The 20,018-nt window shown below is 38.4% G+C and overlaps 2 protein-coding genes across 6 annotated transcripts in view; one reads left to right on the top strand and one right to left on the bottom strand.

Annotated features, from left to right (window-relative positions):
• The window catches only part of LRCH2 (leucine rich repeats and calponin homology domain containing 2), a 101,768-nt gene that overhangs the window by 45,105 nt on the left and 36,645 nt on the right, over positions 1 to 20,018 (top strand). For 4 of the 5 annotated variants that reach the window (XM_045470790.1, XM_045470789.1, XM_045470793.1 and 1 more), the window contains exons 6-12: positions 1,497 to 1,630; positions 9,070 to 9,157; positions 9,467 to 9,578; positions 10,038 to 10,135; positions 10,233 to 10,291; positions 12,102 to 12,209; positions 18,391 to 18,456. In XM_045470790.1, coding sequence (XP_045326746.1) covers positions 1,497 to 1,630; positions 9,070 to 9,157; positions 9,467 to 9,578; positions 10,038 to 10,135; positions 10,233 to 10,291; positions 12,102 to 12,209; positions 18,391 to 18,456 — 665 coding nt within the window. The remainder of the gene's footprint in view (positions 1 to 1,496; positions 1,631 to 9,069; positions 9,158 to 9,466; positions 9,579 to 10,037; positions 10,136 to 10,232; positions 10,292 to 12,101; positions 12,210 to 18,390; positions 18,457 to 20,018) is intronic. The other variant, XM_045470791.1, reaches the window with a different exon arrangement.
• On the bottom strand, positions 6,943 to 7,945 carry LOC123594143 (protein SET-like; the record flags this gene model as incomplete). Its single annotated transcript, XM_045470795.1, has 1 exon — positions 6,943 to 7,945. A coding segment is annotated over one exon (942 nt), but the record flags the coding sequence as incomplete, so codon positions are not given.

Genomic DNA, 20,018 nt, shown 5'->3' with positions numbered 1-20,018 from the left:
TAAAATGTGTGTGTGTGTGTGTGTGTGTGTGTGAGAGAGAGAGAGAGAGAGAGAGAGACAACGCACAGGAGAGGAGGAGGGGCAGAGTGAGAGAATCCCAAACAGGCTCCACGCCAACAGCGCAGATCCAAATGTGGGGCTCGTACTCATAAACCATGGGATCATGACCTGAGCGGAAATGAAGGGTTGGAGGCTTAACTGACTGAGCCACCCAGGCTCCCCTAAAAATTTTTTTAAAGTAAGCTCTCTACACAATGTGGGGCTTGAACTCAGGACCCCGAGATCAAGAGTGGCACGCTTTACTGACTGACCAGCCAGGCACCCCATGATTACAGTTTTTGAGAAATATTTATTTGATATTATTCATGGTGACTGAAGTTAACTTACCGTTTTCTTACTGCTCATTGTCTTTTTTCTGTAAAATACTTTCTTTCACATAGTATTTTAGCCCTCATTATTCCTCTTCTCCACCACCAATGAAAGTAACTTTTCAGGACAATATTTTAGTTGAATTGACCATTTGAAAAATTATTTTATTCTAACTGGCCTGCTATCACACCTTTCAACAAACTCATTTTTCCTATATTTATATTATTTTGATTAACTTTATTCCAGTGTTTGGACCAAACAACTTTGTGGTTCTGATAAGATTATTTTAAAGAATTACATGGGTTATTATTATTTTTTTTCTGTTCTCATCACTACAGTCAATATATTTCTTCTCACTTTTTTCTAATAAAAACAACTTTTGTGAGGGGCGCCTGGCTCAGTCGGTGAAGCATCCAACTTCGTCTCGGGTCATGATCTCGAGGTTTGAGTTTGAGTCCTGCATCGGCTCTGTGCTGACAGCTTGGAGCCTAGAGCCTGCTTTGGATTCTGTGTCTCTGTCTCTCTCTGCCCCTTCCCCGCTCTCTCTCTCTCTCTCTCTCTCAAAATAAACATTAATAAAATAAAATAAGCAACTTTTGTGAATTATAGATTTTATATTATTTAATGGTTTGTTGTACTTTTAGCAAGAAAACTTTAGTCACGTACAGAAAAATTAACTTATAAATGGCACTAGACTTTTAGTTGGTTTTGTCAGATTTTTTCATAAACTGTCAGAAGTACAAGTGATTCAGATATGTAAAGTTTCTATTGTGATTGTGATGTTTCAGCATAATTTAAGATTATTAAAATATATAAATAGGGGCACCTGGGTGGCTCAGTTGGTTAAATGTCCAACTCTTGATTTCAGCTCAGGTCATGATCTCTCAGTTTGGTTAGTTCGAGCCCCACGTCAGGCTCTGTGCTGACCCCGTGGAGCCAGCTAGGGATTATCTGTCTTCCCACTTTGTCTCTCTCTGTGCCACCTCCTCTCGTATTCTGTCTCTCTCAAAGTAAATAAACTTAAAAAAAAATATATATATATATATATACATATAAATAAATTGGTAGGTGACATTAATATTTGGGCCTATATAACTAAATCTACTTTCTCAATTATTTATTGACAGATATGTTTAAAGGGTAAAGTACACATATTTAAATACTTAAATATCCAAGCCTGTTGCAGAATGGATAAGAAACCAGATTCTCTGGATCTTCCATCGCTGAGTAAAAGGATGCCCTCCCAGCCTCTCACAGACAGGTAATGTAATATTCTTAATATTCATACAGTCTCATTTCATGATTGCTGTCTTCTCTGTAGGTAAAAGATAACAGATTCATCTTGAGCGTACTGAATATATTTAGGTTGATTGGCCCAGGATTAAAATCAACAATTGACTGACGTGAAATACCACCATCATAGAATTCTGTGATACTAGAATAAATTTGGGATTTTCTCAAAAAACTAAATATTACTAGTATTTTGGTAGCAAAATGTAAATGTTTGACTTTATATTACAGAAACACTAATTTCTCAGCCCTTGGCAACTGTTAATTTATTATGATAATCCCTCTATTGTACTAACTAGTATTGTAATAACTAGTAGAATTTGATTTGGGGGTGAGACATTTTAGGGTACCTTTCTTCTTTTCTTCATATTCTTTATGTCTGGATTAAAGATGACTTATCACTGATATTCTGTACGACATTGGTGTTTATCTCCTCGTGAGATTTTGAAATGGTAGATTGGACTATCTGCTTTTGATTCGTCCTTTCGGGATGTCTCAAAGATTTTATGAAAATACAATTCCACCAAGTAGTATGGAAAATAATGTGCAATGGGGTGAGACTGCAGAAAGGGAGACTACACTCCTGCCTGAAATGTTTAAACGTTTGTCATTTTATTTGTGACAAAGTTTAGAGTAATTGGAATGGCAGTATATTAAGTAGTGTTTTTGAATTCCCAAATGGGATGTTTTCTAGAATATTTCTGTTGCCTCAGTAGAATTAAATATTTACACATTATATTTAATTCCTAAAGATTATTCTGTTTAATATTATGAGTGATAATAAACCAAACAGTTCTATAAAAATTAGGCTTTATTCGTATTGTGATCTTTATTAGTTTGCTTTACGTTTATGTAAAACTGAATTTTCTTTAGTAGTGACATTGATTATATTAATCATTTGTTTATTGTACCAATATCAGTTGAAACAAACACCAAATAGCAGTCAGATGCCTGCTGGCAGGTTCAGGGTATGTTTTGTTGAATGGCCTGTACCTTGGTGTCGGCCCTCATGGAGCCCACAGTCTAGTGGAGAAGGAGCCAGCCAGCAAATGAAGCAAAGAAACCTAATACACATGCACACATACGACTTCAAATTGTGGCAAGGGCTACAAAGGAGAGGAACATGTTTCAGGAGTGTGGTCAGGGAATGTCACTTTGGGAAGGCGAGGTTTTAAGTCAAGACTTGAAAGGAGAAAAGCTAGCTGCGTAGAGACTAAGGGAGGAGCATTTCAGGCAGAAAGAACGACAACGCACGCGCTAAGACCCGAAGTTAGGAAGAAACTTGGTGTGTTAAAGAAACTGAAAGGCCAGCACGGTCGGAGCAGAGTGGCTGAAGAAAAAGACGTCCAAGTTGATTTTGGAGAAGTAGTCAGGCCCCAAGTCACGTGGGGGCTTTGGGGGCTGTGGTGTGCAGAGTTTGAATTTTACTTGCAGTGCAGTGGGAAGTCAGCAGACAGTTATGAGCCGCGGAATAACATGATCTGGTTTATATTTAAACAGCTATTTTGGCTTTTGAAAGGAGCATAGATTGGAAGTAAACAAACGTAGAAGCACAGGGACTAGTTAGGTTGTTGAAGTACTGCCAAGAGATCAAGGGGTCTGGAATAGGGTGGGTGCAGTGGAGATGAAAAGGAGTGGAAAGAACGGAGATATATTTTAGAGATGGTCTCTAGCACTGGTGTCCAATAGAAGTGGAATATAAGCCACATGTGTAATTTTACATTTTCTTGTAATCCATTAAAAAAAAAAAAGCAAAAATGGGGCGCCTGGGTAGGCTCAGTCAGTTAAGCGTCTGACTCCTGATTTCGGCTCAGGTCATGATCTCACGGTTTGTGAGATCCAGCCCCTCTTGGGATTCTCCCTCCCCCTCTGTCTTTCTCTGTCTGACTCTCTCTCTCTCTCTCTCTCTCAAGATAAATACACATAAAAAAAAAAAGTAAAACTGAAACAGGTGAAATTAATTTTAATGTTACTGAACCCAGGATATCCAAAACCTGTAATTACATGTTTCAACATGTAATCCCTATAAAAAATGTAAAGGTTCTTCATTCTTTTTCTGTTACATCATTGAAATCTGGTGTGTGTTTTTCATTTATAGCACGTTTGAGTTTAGACTAGCCATATGTCCAGTGCTCAACAGCCATATGATGGTTAGTGGCTACTATATAGGATAGTACAAGTCAACTGAATCTACTTATGAAGCGACTCTTAGGCGTGCTAATTTTCTACTCACAGCCTGTTTTGAACTACTTAGAAAATTCCTGTGTGCACTTTCCACCTCTACGCTTATGCCTTTGTCTCTTTGATTCTTACTGCCTAGAATAGCCTTCTGTGCCTTGGCGATTTTGTAAAGTATTTATTCTACATAGATAAGCATTATAGTGGTTAGGTATATCAACTTTTGCAGTCAGGCATAATATACCCATGAAGCCCTTCTCTGACTCTTGATAACTTCATGTCCTTGTGTCATAATGTCTGTAGTCCTCAGTGTTCTTACATTTGTAAAAAGGAAAATAATCATATGGATGCTGTCGGGATTAAATTAAATAATGTATATAGAGCACTTAACACGCCTTACCCATAACAGTTCCTCAACTAATAGCTTATTGTTATCATTGTCAACTATCACAGATACGCATAGATTTTAGTATAGTACACGGATGTATTATTGTGCAGTGGCGTCAGGTGGATTTTGCTTCTAATCATGGTTTAACCTCTTAATTCTTCTTTTGCCTGCATAAGTTGTTTACTGTCTCTGAGCCTATTTCTTTGTTTAAAATGTTAACAATACCCACTTCAAAAGCTTGTTGTGAGAATTAAATGTGTACTCGGCAACTAGTTCAAGACATGATATTCAGTAAGGGTTCTGTTTTTCCCCCCTGGGAGGGTAACTTTTAGAAGTTCTGTTCTCATTTATGAAAAGAAATGATGCATGAATTGCAGAATGTAAGGATTATAAATAAAATACGATGTGTACCTGGCACAGTAGCTAATAAGGACACTCCATAAATGCTAGCAATTATTGCCTCTCTTCATCCTTCTAGACTAAGCTCCAAAGCCACGTTCTTGGGTGAGGCCCTTCCTAACCTTACCAAGGAGAATTAATTGATCACTCTTTTCTCATGTTACTTGATATATTTACCTTTGTCATAGTCTTCAAAATATATAAACACACTTCCCCTCTGGGCTGAGAGCCCTTTGAGGCCAAACATTTGTTTAATTCATCTCCTATCTTTTCAGGCATTCAGCATAGTGTCTGACACTTGGTAATTGCTCACCTGAGTTTATTTAATTTTTTATACATATATAGTTTTTAAATCTTTATGTTCCTTTATTGGAGCAAGATTCCTGACCCGTATACACTGGTGTAGTACTTACTAAACATGACCTGTGCAGAAATTATACGTGCTATCCATCTAGACAGGTTTTCATTACCCTTTGCCTATCGATGGAATCGTTCCATTTATAAAGTTTCATGCATCAGAAAACTTTGAATTTGACCTGGCTATCCACGAATTCCTCTCTGAAAAAGTTAAGTGGCATTTAATTTTAGCTATCATCCTTTACAGCATGAAAGAGCTTATGCATTAGGTAGCTTCCCAAAATGTTAGTCTGCACACAATGGCATTTAGCGGAGCCGAGCCGGTCATTCTCACCCAGATTCACACAGACAGGCCTCGCTTGAGAGCTGTGCGCGAAATAGCTAGTACTTTGAGACGAAAGTACTCTTGAGTTCACCACCAGCACAGACTTCTCTTGAGAGTCTGTCTTCTCGGCCACATCTCATAGTGCCAATGAAGACAGGCCAGCAACCGCCCTTCGTGTAATTCGGCATTAGAGCACCAGGTCTGTCTGACCGCGGTGGCAGGCACTGTGATTATATCCAGGTAAATAAAGGCCCATTTTTAAAAACGCCAATTTGGGATACAAATCAAGGGCACAGCATAATCAGAACTGACTTTTGAGCAATCTGGTACCCCAACTGAGGTGGAAGATTTCAGAAGCTGATGGCAAATCGTACCCATTAATTCAAATCCCTTTCTCAGTCCACACAAGCCCTGAGGTCACCCGGCAAAGTGCATGTCAAAAAATACGGAGTCAGGGTGACCAAGTTTGACAGTACATTATATGACTCAAACTTGGAAAGTCATAATGAAATACATCTGTTCTGAGAGAAAAGCATCAAATCCTTTTTGTAGAAATTTAGTTTTATTGTAACAAAGCAACTTGTACACGTTTAACGTTTAAAACGGAGCATCATTTTTCCAATGAAAGAAAAAGATATGTAAAAATAAACAAGAACAAAATTCCAAGAGAATGTCAATTCTAAATAAGATCCTACAGGTTCTGCCGACTCTCCTGGCAAGCGGCAGGGCTCAAATCATCATCAGGAGAGAATTTTGTTGTAAGAGTGTCCTCTTCAGCTGCAAGGATGTCTGTTAAACATCACAATTATAAACCTGCCAGAGCAGAAGCCATGTGGTCAAAATGCCCGCTCAACCCACCCAAACATCTCACCCTTTGCTGACCTTCTCTAATCCTATTTTTTAAAGTTTTCTTTTTTTTTTTTAAACAAGAGAAAGTAGACAGATAATGGTGGTAAATGCTAACTGTCCATATTCAGAGACACAGTGTACTACTCTCTGAGCCCAGTATACAGAGAAAGGAGGGAAAAAGCTAGAATTCTGTGCACTACTACACAGGGGCCTAAACACCCTCCAGCTTCCAGCAGAGCTAAGGGAGCAGAACGTTTGTCTTTTTTTTTTCCCTTTTTTCCCCACAGAACATGGCAGTGCCGATTCCATAAAGTTTTTGTTGAGACGAAATTTTTAAAGGGATAAAAATGAATTTGGAACAGAAAGGGGTAGCGATTCTTTTCCCAGTGTATTCTGCTCAACGTATTCCCTCCCCCCCCCCCCCCCCCCAATAAGTAGAGAACCATGGCATAAAGGGAGAGAAAAGAGACTTCAAAACATAAGGCAAACGAGGGGCGCCTGTGTGGCTCAGTCGGTTAAGTGTCCAACTCGGGCTCGGGTCGTGATCTCACGGTTTGTGGGTTGGAGCCCCGCATCCGGCTCTGCGCGGACGGCTTGGAGACTGGAGCCTGCTTCGGGATCTGCGTCTCCCCCTCTCTCCGCCTGTGGCTCTCACGCTGCGTGTGTCTCTGGCTCTCTCTCTGAAAAACAAACAAACAAACATTTTTAAAAAAACGAAGTACACAAAAAACAGGGCAAATGAGCACAAGAGGAGGAGAAGGGCGGGGGTGGGGGTGGGGAAGACTGCAAGTTGCTCCCAGAGACTGGAGAAAACTGAAAAAGGAAGGTTGGCATCCATCCGCGTTCCATTAGTCACCTTTGTCGTCATCCGGCTCGCCTTTCTCCCCCTTATCATCATCTTCACCTTCTTCTTCCTCTTTCTTCTCCTCTTCTTCTCCTTTCCGTTCTTCTTCTTCTTTCTCTTCTTCTTCTTCTTCCTCTTCCTTTTCTTCTTCTTCCTCTTCTTCTTCGTCTTCTAATTCTTCATCGTCATCATCCGTATCAGGAAGCAAGTAGTACTGCAGTGGATTTGGCCAAATATCATCTTTGATGAGCTCGCCTAACTCATCCATGTCTGCATCAGGATGGTTAGTGAACCAGGCGAAAAAGCTCTCAGGTTCCTCATACTTTCTCTTCCTGCTGCCCGTGTTCGGTGCCTGACTTGAACGTTTCGTCAGATCCTTTCCAGATTTCCATGTGATTTCGGTGGACTTCAAAGATGCATCACCACTCTCATTCAGGTGAAATTCCTTGGAGAGAACTTTATTTTCGAAGTAAGGGTTTTCATCAAAATAGAAATCTATTTTGTAACCTGACCGGGTATCTTCAAATTCTGCCACTTCAACTCTTGTCAGATAACGCAGCGCCTCTTCATCCTCCTCCCCAAGCAGCGCAGACACTTGTGGATGGTTGACGAATGTTGTTACCCAAAAATTTGGGATTTTGGCGATCGCTTCCGACCTCTTCTGAAAAAACGGTTGGCGGAGTTTGTTGTATTTCTTTTCGATTTTCAGGATCTCCTTGCCGGCTTGTTCATTAAGCATGTCGATTTCACTCTGTATTTCATCTATAAGTTCAGTCGCTTCTTGCTGTTCTTTTTCTGCGGTCTCGCCGGACCCGTCGTGGTTGGAGTTGAGCTTTTTTACCGAGTTCGGCCTCCGGCGCCCACATGGTGCTGCTCCGCGGTCGCGGTCGCGGTCGCAGGGAACAGGAGAGAAGGGAAGGCGAAGGGGGCAGGCAGCGGCTTCCCCTCACGCCTCACGCCACACGGGCCACACGCGCGGGCGCTCGCTCGTTGGCTCTATGCGACCTCCCGGCGTTCGGCCGCCTCCTCCCGGCGCGCGGTCACTCGCTCTGCCTCGTGGCTCGCGAGCGCGCTTCCTGACGACGTCACGGCCTGATGATGGGGGGTGGGGGGGGGAGAGGGCGGGGCGTCGCGTGGGCCCCGCCCGGCCTTCTGCATACGGAGGGGAGGAAGCAGCACACCTATATTGATACATTCCTGGAAAGTGTACGGATCGGCATTTGGGGAAGAAATAAGAGCATCGTGATTAAGATCAGAGACTTCAGTGTTAGATAATCTTGGGATCACATTTAAGCCGCCATTTGCAAATTGCGTGTCATGGAAAAGTTGTTCAATCCCTCCTGGCCTCAGTTTTCTCATCTGCAGAGTGAGACTGCACCACCAACCTGCTAGAGTTTTCACAAGGCGTGTGTGAGGTATTGTCTTTAAAGCACTTAGCTTAATTCCTGGCACATAATAAATGGTCCGTATGGAGTGTATGCAAGGTTGCGCGTATGTAAATTTGCAAATTAAAGAGAAAAATACCTTGCAACCTGGGTGGCATACTGTTGTGTTGTGTAATTCCGAAATTTTCAAGGACAGCTCTGCCAAAACAATTGTTTATTCAGTGCTTTGCATACTTTTTTTTTTTTTGCATTTTCTCTTAATTATCGGATGGGCATTATTTATAAAGCGAAAGCGTGTTTTTACAGCCAATGAAGAAGACACTATGAAGTTAAAAACATATTTCAGTGTTCTATGGTAAAATTTGTTAAAGCAATGAGAAAAATAGAAAGGGCTTTCATTAAGAGTATTTTTTAGCAGGACTCTGCTTTTCTGAATCTCTCAGGAGAAGTAATAGTTTATTGTTAACAATTGACACTTTACAACAGAGCACATGAAGGGAAAATATTACATGAGGGATGTGAATAAAATATTTTATCAGATGGTTTCTGATACTTTCCCTTCATGTCCTTAAGGATCTTAAACATCAAGAGTATATATTCTGTATTATCTAGGGACATTTTAGGTCAAGTCTGTATTGATTTAAGAAGAAAACCCTAATTGTCCTTAGAATTTCTATTTCCATAGTATGGAAGATTTTTATCCAAATAAAAATCATGGCCCTGACTCTGGGATTGGAAGTGATAATGGAGAGAAACGATTATCTACAACTGAAGTGAGTCTTTTCTATTGCTAATCTATTTTATTTATAAATTTTGTTAGAGTTTTGAAATACATAGACACTTGTGCACACTTGATTTATTTTGCTTAAAAATACAATCATTATTGCATTTAATGACTTCAGATGAAAAAAGGACACGCACATTTTTAGAAGCAGAACAGGAAAGCTTAACATACTAATTTTTGGTTTGAGAACTGGAGATGTAAAGCAGATACTCTACGCGTCTTATGTGAAATTAAAATAACCTAATCCTTATTCTATGTTTCAAGTGCCGCATTTGTACTTTGTGCTTATTCCTTTCAGCCATCAGATGACGACACAATCAGCCTTCACTCTCAAGTCTCCGAGTCAAATAGAGAACAGACATCAAGAAATGACAGTCACTCAATTGGAAGCAAACCTGATTCTCAGAAAGGTAATTCATATGGGTGCCTGCTATTTTATTTAAAATTTTTTTAATGTTTATTTGTTTTTGAGAGAGGGAGAGAGAGAGCATGTGCGCGTAAGTGGGGGAGGGGCAGAGAGAGAGAGAGAGACACACACACGCGCGCGCGCACACACACACACACACACACAGAATCTGAAGCAGGCTCCAGGCTCTGAGCTATCAGCACAGAGCCCGACGTGGGACTCAAACTCACGGACCTCAAGATCATGACCCAAACTGAAGTCGGATGTTCAACTGACTGAGCCACCCAGGCACCCCTATTTTTATTTCATATATATTGCCCTTAATCAAAAATGCATTTCAAAAAATTACAATGTCTTTGGCCACCTCTTTTATTGAAAAAATATACTTTTATTCTAAACACTACAGTATGAAAGCATACTGCTTACTATTTATATTTTCTAATAATTACTAATCTATACTTAGACCAGGAGGTGTATGATTTTATTGATCCCAACACAGAAGATGTAGCAGTTCCTGAACAAGGAGATGCACATATTGGATCGTATGTCTCTTTCCTTAAGGTAAAGAAAACTTTGAACAGATATTAATAACATACTCTCCTTTATCTCACAAAAGTACACCACACAGATTTAAAATGGTAACTTTCTTTTATGTAAGGGAAAAGAAAAAGGTCCTGAGAAATCTCAGAAAAATGAAGAATTGGGAGATGAAAAAAGGTAAGCATACACGAATCCTCCAATTGAAATGTAACTTATACACGAAACATTTGTCTGCATTCCTCAATTAAACTGAAGATGATAGTGCGCATTTAAGCTCAGTGTAGTATATACGTCCCCCCCACCACCCTGGCTAAGAAGTGTAATAATTCTATTATTACCGAGGACGACCATACCTTCACATTCATTGCTTCATTTGAGCTATTAAGCAACTCTTGAAAATAAATGATTTTTTTTTGTTTTTTTTGCATCATTTGGCCAATAAGGATAGAGACCTGGAGTTTCAAATGTCTGGAACTGAGATGTTTCAACTCTTTGTCTACTACACTTTCCATTTCATCAGACTGGTTATAGTAATTTTAAGGGTATCTACTTCTGTTTTATGAAAATAATGCACTTGAGACCTTTTCTGTATCATCTTGGGAAATGATGGAGTGTGACCTGCCACATTCAGTCACTCCTTAAAGTTGCTATACAGCTGTAGGAAGGAAGGAAGGAAGGAAGGAAGGAAGGAAGGAAGGAAGGAACATTTGTCGTATACCTACCATGTACCAGGATCTGTGCTGTGTGCTTTCCCGTGTTTCTTACTTATTTATTTTTAAAGATTTTTATTTTGTTTTAGTAATCTCTATACCCAGTGTGGGCCTCGAACTCATGACCCTGAGATCAAGAGTTGCGTGCTCTTGCAACTGAGCCGGCCAGGTGTCCCAAAGATTATTATATAGTTTTTTAAGTTTTATTTTTTTAACCCAACATGGGACTCAAACTCATGGCCCTGAGATCAAGAGTTTCGTGCTCTCCCAGCTGAGCCAGCCAGGTGCCCCTCATGTTTCTTACTTAATCTTCACTAAATCTTGCAGGGCTAATGCTATCCCCATTTTTACAGATGAGGAAGATGAAGCTTGGGAGACTCTAAAGTTTCTTGCCTAGGACCACTTAGATGGTGTCCACTAGAACCTACGGTGTGACCCTAGCTGTTTCTGATCTCCAAGCTTTTCTCTTTTCTGTCCATTGTGCTTCCTCCAAATGACCTCATTGGTAACTTTTTAAGTAATCTTGAATTAATCATCTCTGGTACCCCATAAGGAGGTACATTGCTTTGTCTTACACTCTTTATATGTCATTCTTCTCTTACTTTCTCACTTTATCTCCTGAAGATCTTTGCCTAAACTTGAGGGTCACAGTGGCATACAAGATATGGTGAAGGTACAGAGTCTTAGGGTTTGATACTGCGTTGTAAATGAAATACCTTTGGGATAAAATCACTGGAGTTTGGAGAACAACTTATTTGAAAATTCCTTTGTTCTCTTTGATTAAAAATTACGTATTTTAATGAGCATTTTCCTGCAAATTCGCCAGTCTTACTTGGACCTGTTTTGCATTTCCTCTACTTAAACATCTTAACATAGAGACTTTTAACATCACGATGAATAAACTGATAAACTGATAACATTTGATATTTATAAAGACAGGCATATAGGGCTCTGGAGTTCTTATTACACTCAAGACTGGGGAGTATGCGTTGTTAAATTATACATTTCAGAAATTACAAAACGGTAATACAGTTTACTTTGTTAGCCATTTATTAATATCACCAGTATGACACATTTCCTATTGACTAGAGGTTAGGTATGTTTTTATATTCCTTAAATATTCCTTATTTCTTGTTTTAATGTTTCAAGTACAAGGACATTAGGATTTTAGCTTTCAGTTGATATTAAAAACGAACAAATGGTTTCTGCTTCTGGAAGCTGGCATAAAATGTCATCTGCCTTACTTTCTGGATAACCATGTTTGTGTCACCTTTCAGACTTGGGAAAGAACAGTTACTTGCAGAGGAAGAGGATGATGATTTGAAGGAAGTAACTGATTTGAGGAAAATAGCCGCTCAGTTATTGCAGCAAGAGCAGAAGAACAGGTATTTTTTTCAGTAATGAGATTCAAATAGGCAGACGTTATAATCCTCAAATGATTATTCAAAGATTATCAAATGAAGTTTCCAGTAAACCATAGGACCATTTAAGATCTGTGTCAAGGGGCTATTAAAAGACACTAGGAAATACTTAGGAGAGAAGCGTCCAGTTACACCCACAATTAACAAATGGTTTATACCCACGTAGTCATTTTATTTAACTACTGTGTCGGTGTCTCTTTTTTAGTCCTGTGTGCTAAATAATAGTAACTGATTTATTTGTTGATATTCATTTTAGCTCACAACAGCCTTAGAGACGTTATAAGCATTTTTCCCCGTGTCATGTGTGTGTAGTATGCTTTTTATGAGATTCCAGATTACTTGGGATATGCGTAAACTCCTTAGAATTGAATGGACTTACATAATTGTTGATTAAATCAGCATTATGGTTTGAAGGTCACAGGTTCACTTTGGTCTGCTTCTTGGTCAGGGAGGGTTTCTCCCTCTGGCTGGACTTTCTCCAGATACACGTGCCGTTGGCCATAAGAAAGACCTTATATGAAGGAGTATGAAATGAGTGCGAGTCCCTTTTTATTTTTTTTATTTTTTTTTAATTTAAAAAAAAATTTTTTTTTTCAACGTTTATTTATTTTTGGGACAGAGAGAGACAGAGCATGAACGGGGGAGGGTCAGAGAGAGAGAGGGAGACACAGAATCGGAAACAGGCTCCAGGCTCTGAGCCATCATGAGCCATCAGCCCAGAGCCTGACGCGGGGCTCGAACTCACGGACCGTGAGATCGTGACCTGGCTGAAGTCGGATGCTTAACCGACTGCGCCACCCAGGCGCCCCTGCGAGTCCCTTTTTAATTACAGAAGTTCTGCGTGCTGCTCAGGGTCAGCTCTTCGTGCATCTGCATGATTTAGTTTAGTTTTGAAATGATAAAGAAGATCTGAGTGGTTTTCTGCTTTGAGAAAATTAAAAGGATAATTTTGGTACATTTATTAGTGTGGGTAACTAATGAGTATTTTGTTTTTCTTAATCAAGACAATAAATGTTTGTGGCTCACGTGACCGTGTTTTAGGATGTTTACCACTTAAGTATACTGGCATTTGCTTAGAGAGGCTTTGAAGAATAATGGCTGTTAAGACTTAGCAAATTGCAGATGTGTGGTTTTAAGGGCCACTATGTTTTTTAAAATAATTACTAAATATTTTTTGTGCGTGTGTGCAGCTACTACATTTATAGAATTAAAAACTATACTAGAAAATATCACTCATCCTTATTCCTTCTATATCTAATGTATCCTCATTCCCAGTTCATGTTTTTCTTTTACCATAACTTTCTATCACCCTTTTCTGTGAAATTTATTTTCTAATCTCTTCCTATGATTCATTTCTAATGGGCCTCTTTTTATACTGGCTACTTGTGAGTGCTAGTGTATGTTTTTCCCCTTCCAGTATAATCCGAGTATTGATCTCCCCCATGGTTTAAGAGGTTTGTTGAAGCAAGCCATCACCTGCTCTGTGTAGCTTAAGAAATAGTTGAGTTTCTATCTTTTGTACCTGGCGGGTGAAATAATTGTATTTATCATTATGAGCAGATAATACTGATTTTGAAAGAACCCACGACAGTATTTCTCTGATTGTGTGAAGAATAGCACCAGAGTACATAATTTTAGATTTTAACATCGTCCTATGTATCATTTCTATATTTTCCAGTTTTCTACTACTGTATTAGTTTTTAATCTATTCCTATGACTTGAATTATTCTTTTTAGCATAGAAACAACATCAAATGATGTTTCCTAGGGTTTTTTTGTGTGATAGTTTTGTGATCTGTACAAAATAGCACCTAGCACTGTGCCTTGTACATGGTAGGTACTCAGTAATATTATTAGTTAACTGATTGCTGGAAGATGAGGTAAACAAATGTAAAGCTAATAGGAACTATTAATTTAGTGATGTCCTTTCTAAATAACTTATTTTTTTAGATATGTGCAAAAGCAATTTATGTCTGATGTTTCTCTTCATCTCCCTTTTCAGATGTTAGCACATAGGAGTACAGATTTTTTAAAGATAAACGTTAATATGCAGTGACATTAATGTAATAATTATGTCTAGCTTTGGAAGGCATTAAAATATTTATCATATCTGGTCATAATGTAAGGAGCACATTTTACTTTTGAAATGTATAATTTATAAACAATTTTAATTAGATCCTTGGCCAGTTCTGTTAAATTGATCTCAGAATTTTTTTATGCTAACTCTAGCATTTTCTCCACTAAATAATCTCTTCCCTTTTTCTAAGGTATGTTGCTATTGCTCACATCTCTTAGGTATAGATAATTAAAATTTTTGTTTGCTATTACAATACTTGAATTGGAGTGAGTCCAAGAAAATCAGAAGTAATCTTCTATAAGGATATATCCATCCCTTAGAGGATTTGGTGTTATTTACACCTTCTCTGGTTGTAGATTTCTCTTCCATACTGCATTGTAGATTCCAACTTTATTAATAAAGAATCTGAAATGCTATTTAAAATTGCAGATCAACCAGGAGTTACAACATGTCTCTTTAGGTTGTAACACAGTCGTTGCAATGTTTTTGTTTGTTGTTTGTCACGATTTAAAATAATTTATTTAGAGTAAGGTTACCCTCGCATGTCAGGAAGTACCACCTCGGACTCCTGTTTTGACTGTATACTACTTAGATGTTCTTTAGCTAGCTACTAGTTGAAGGTAAATGCAGTGGTAGCTCTGAGCTGAAAGAAGCCATGTGCGCACTCCCAAACTAGAGGCTATTAAAAAGCTGCTTAGGTTGGGTTCAGCGATGATTTTCTTAAAGCAACTTTGCCAGTTGTTTAGTTCCTGCTACTTTTAAAAATGTCTTTTATTCATTACGCATGTTTATACTAATACTAGGTGGATGAAGCTACCCTAGGAAAATAACAAGAGGGTATTGCACAGAATTAATAGTCAAAAAGAGCGGGAAAGGAGATCGAATAGACTATCAAGTAGATAACTGGTATGTGTTCAAAGTCTGAAGCCTAGTTTTTAGAAGACTGTTTCCTCTCTGAATTGCATAGGTTAAGCTACTTTGTATTGGCAGTTTACTGTTGAGTTTTTAGAAGCTCATCTTTATCCCCCTTATCAAAATACTGGATTATTTCTACTTGTATTTGAGTGTATTGAAGTCCCTCTGAATCAGTGAAGCTGTCCATATTAAAATAGCTATTCTGCAAGTGTTTAAAAAATGTTTTAATTTATTTTTGAGAGAGAGAGAGAGAGAGAAAGAGAGAGAGACAGAGTGTGAGCAGGGGAGGGGCAGAGGGCGAAGGAGACACAGAATCTGAAGCAGGCTCCAGGCTCTGAGCTGTGAGCACAGAGCCTGATGCAGGGCTCAAACTCACAAACCATTAGATCATGACCTGAGCTGAAGTCGGACGCTTAATCTACTGAGGCATCCAGGCGCCCCTATTCTGCAAGTTTTCAACATTCGCTGTAATTTGGGAAATTAAAAAAAAAAAATACTGTTGTCTTAAAAATTACCTTAATGTTCTACCCTAAATTATTTAGCTAATTCTTCAAATTTCCACCAATCCTTCTTATCTATCTTATTATTAGAGAGGTGGCTACTGTTATTTTTCTTATACAGATTTTCTTATCCTGTGGCTTTATAATAAGTTGACGTTTAGCTGGCTCCTTAGAATTTGCTTGGTTATCATCATAGAGAAAGGATTACAATACATGTGGGTCTTTTGCAATGAATAGCTTCAGTTGACCGGTTCCCATTGCATGTTCATTCCTCTTAACTTGTATGCTATTTTCTATTATATCTTTCTTTTTAATAATTATGTTATTTGCTGTTAAGTGTGTCCTGAGAGTTTTCACTTATTGTGGAAAGATGTACTTCTGAGTACTATGTGATATGGCTGAATAAAAAAAAAAAAGCAATTTTGAAACGTTCTATTGATGTATGACTAAGGATCATGGAAAGGAAAATCAGATTTTGAGAAGTTCATTACTTTGGTTTGGAGTTTTGAAATTATGTACATAACCAATTTCATGGGATTTTTTTTTCTGACCATACAAGTAGTCCAGCGTTAACCTCTAGCTTGTTATAACTAATTAAGTAGTTCTCTCAACCCTTGAAATCCATCCATTCTTTCTTTTCTGTTTGCTTTACTAATGACTTCCCTGTCCTCTCCCCCTAATCTTACCCCTTCCGTCTTTTGGTTTGGGTGATGTACGGGAGATGTGAATACAGACGGAGGCCTTTATGTTCTAGAGCATCGTTCAGTGAAAACCTCTTCCAGAGGACCAGAGCAGCAGGGCATGCATCAGGGTGTCTATAGAGTTTGTGGAAGCCTTAAGTGTTAAGGGGCCAGGTGGGTACAGCTGAATTTTATCGTCTTTTACTTAGAACATGGTACTGGTAACTGGATTAGGGAAATGTGTTAATAATCTAGAATAGATATTTAGATAAAGCAGATGTTTATTATTATTATTATTTTTCAATGTTTATTTATTTTTGAGAGAGAGACAGACAGAACATGAGCAGGGGAGGGGCAGAGAGAGGGAGACACAGAATCCGAAGCAGGCTCCAGGCTCTGAGCTGTCAGCACAGAGCCCGACGCGGGACTCGAACTCGTGAACCGGGAGGTCACGATGTGAGCTGAAGTTGGACAGCTTAACTGAGCTACCCAGGCGCCCCAAGCAGAGGTTTATTTTGACCTTTAATATCACAGAGTAAAACATTAAATATCCACGTACAAACAAACATTTACATAGGAGAACTCTTAAGTGTATGAAATACATTTTATAGGTAAGTAGGTCTCAACTGTTTTTTTCTTTCTCCTCCAGTATGACTCATATGCATCAGTGATCACAATGCTAGTAAGTGTGGTTTGAGGAGAATTCAGAATTTACTGTAGTGAGGGCATAGTAATATGATCCCCCCCCCCCGCTCTGCCCACCCCCCCCCCCGCAATAATTCTGACACTCACCCCTCAGGATAGTTCTCACTGTTATATCTCTTTTTTAAAAATCACTCTTTAAAAAAGGATTTCTTCTTAATAGTCTTGGGTATTTTTTTACCCTGATTCTTCTGCATTTGGGGATTAAGTGCAATTTTAGTTACATGCCCATACTAAGAAGAATAAAGATGTCATCAATCTCGAAATTCTTTGGTGCAAAGCTACACTCCTTTGCCTGTGTTCCTTGTCCTTTGCCTCTCATGTGACTTTCCCCAGGGGAGCTTTAATACATCCAAGCTAGTGAGGAATGCGGGGTCATAGAAATTGGCTTCTTTATGTCAACCATCTTTCTATAGTTACCAACTTATCTTTAGCTTGTGATATATTTTAGTAGTTAATATGTAGTTTTAATTTTTAAGTGTTTTCTCCTGTATATTTTGATAGTTGACCTCCAAAAAGTTTTGAATAAAAGATGTATTTTATTCTTTATAAGACTAAACTTTAAAATTGAAAAGTTACATTTATATCTATGGTAACTAGATAAATATTAAGAACTATTAAATATGTTGGTGACTTATGCTAAAGAAATATATTAATTCATTACTTTTGACTTTGAGAATAATATTTAGAATTCTATAAAATTATGGACAAATAGTTCTCTCATATAATGCTTTATCATTCTTTTTCTTTTTTGTTTTCTTCAAATACCATTTCATTTGGGTATTAAAAATGTAATAAACTTGTGTTTTTTTTTCTTTTTTAAGAATGGAACTTCAACATGGCTTTGCCTTTAGAATTAAGATGTATTTGGCTTTTAGCAAAATAGTCATCTGTTACATCAATATAACTCGTGTCATTTGCTGTGCTGGGAAAATGAAATCAATCATGAGGGTACCTAAACAACCTGCATCTGTTTATTTTCTGTCTCGGCCAAAAGTTAGATACGCAGGGCAATAGCATGGTTAGAAGATCCCCAAACTTAAAGAAAGGGTTTATGAAAGAAGATGCATGGAACAGTCGGTGAGCTTCATTCCCTAGTAATACCCAGTGCGCTTATAGGCATTAGATCGAAATAATATTTAACGTTGTTTTCTAGCAGAGATCTTCATGGACCAGATGCAGTTTATTAGGGAGATCTATTCTATCGTGTGCAAAAAAAAAAAAGAATACTTTTCGATGTATTTTGAAATTAATGTATTGCTTTACTTCTAGGATTCTTAACCATTCAACTTCTGTCCCAAGAAACAAGCCAAAACAAACTGTGGAATGCGAAAAGAGGTATATAAATATCTTAGTCCTTATATTTAGGATTGTATAACGAAACTTGATTCTCTAACAGTGATGTTCCCATATGTGGGCTTTAATTGAATAAATGATATAGATTTAATATAACTAGATAATTTAATGGGGAAATGTGTTTACAGCACCAGTTGAATTTACCTTTGATATAAACGAATCCAAAAATGCTTATTGGATCTATTTTGTGCTCATACCTGCATTCTGTCTTGGTGGTAGAATCGTTTATTCATTTATTAATTCTGCAAACCATTTATTGGATTACTATTACTGCCAGGAATAATGTTTTTCTTCATCATTGTGTTTATTCTCTGTTACTGTTCACTTTTTCGTTTCATTTCAATTGGGTTTTACTAAATTCTTCTACATGAATACAGGGTCTAAGTTAATATATATGAATTCCACAGAACTAGAAGACTTTGAAAGTTTCGATTTATTCCTTATGGCGGTTTGAAAATTTGCATCAGGCTCAACTCCTGGGTCATTCCCCCAGGAGTGTAGAGGTCCAGGCTAGGGGTAGGCTGAGTATTGAAATACAGAGAGAGCGAACATTTCTTGAATGCTCGTTATATGCAAACTGTTCTGATGTGTTAGATGTCTTCTCTCATTTAATCCTCTTTGTGAAGTTCGTTACTGTTGTTACCCCATTTTGTAGGGGAGAAAACTGAGGCTCAGAAATTACCATAATTTGCTCAAGGTCACACAGCTAGTAAGTGGTACAGTGAAGATTCAAGCCCAGGTTGTCTGGTTCCAGAACCCCTCATCGTAAGATATGGTAACAACATTCAGCTTCCTCGAGGTTCACACATCCCACTAATAACTTTTCCTGGATACCTCACGGTCTAAAGTGAACTTACTTTTTCCCGACGTGACTGCTTCTCATAGGGTTAGCCTGAATGAATGTGTCACTACTTAGTCACCCAAGCCAGCAACTTTGAAATCATCGGAAACTTCTCTCTGTTAGGCACCCCTCCCAATCTAGTCAATCATCTAGTCAATCACAGAAAATTCTAGCTCCTTAACATCACTTGCATCTATCCCAACCTCTCCATTCCTAGCACAGTGGCGTTGGTTTAGGCCCCATCCTTTTCCTCCTGGATTACTGCAGCAGTCACCAGTCATCTCTTTTCTTCACTTTTGCCTACCTTTAAATTTGTCTTCTGCACTGATGTAAAGAGTGATGGCTCTGAAACCATCTAACTGTGTGACTCCCATTTATTATTTTCTACTGGTTCTTTATAACTTTCAGGAGAAAGCTGAAAATGTTTGACTTAACCTGTAAGATTGAAGTGAGTTTCTGCCTACCTCAAGAACCTTATCATGTGCTTTCCCACTGGCACCTTTTGCCGTTTGGAAGGGTGCTTTTTCTTCTTTATTCTAGCATGGTTTCATATATCTGTGTTCTATATCCTGGTTTCTCTACTGGGATTGCCCTTCTTTTTTTCACTTGGGCTTTCAGAATTCTGAGTTCAAGTGTGAGATGACTTTTTTTTAAGTTCGTTTATTGATTTATTTATTTAGAGAGCATGAGTGATCTGGGGAGG

Source organism: Leopardus geoffroyi, chromosome X (assembly GCF_018350155.1).
Source record: "Leopardus geoffroyi isolate Oge1 chromosome X, O.geoffroyi_Oge1_pat1.0, whole genome shotgun sequence".
NCBI classification, from domain to species: domain Eukaryota; kingdom Metazoa; phylum Chordata; class Mammalia; order Carnivora; family Felidae; genus Leopardus; species Leopardus geoffroyi.
This window is presented reverse-complemented; position numbering and strand designations above follow the sequence as displayed.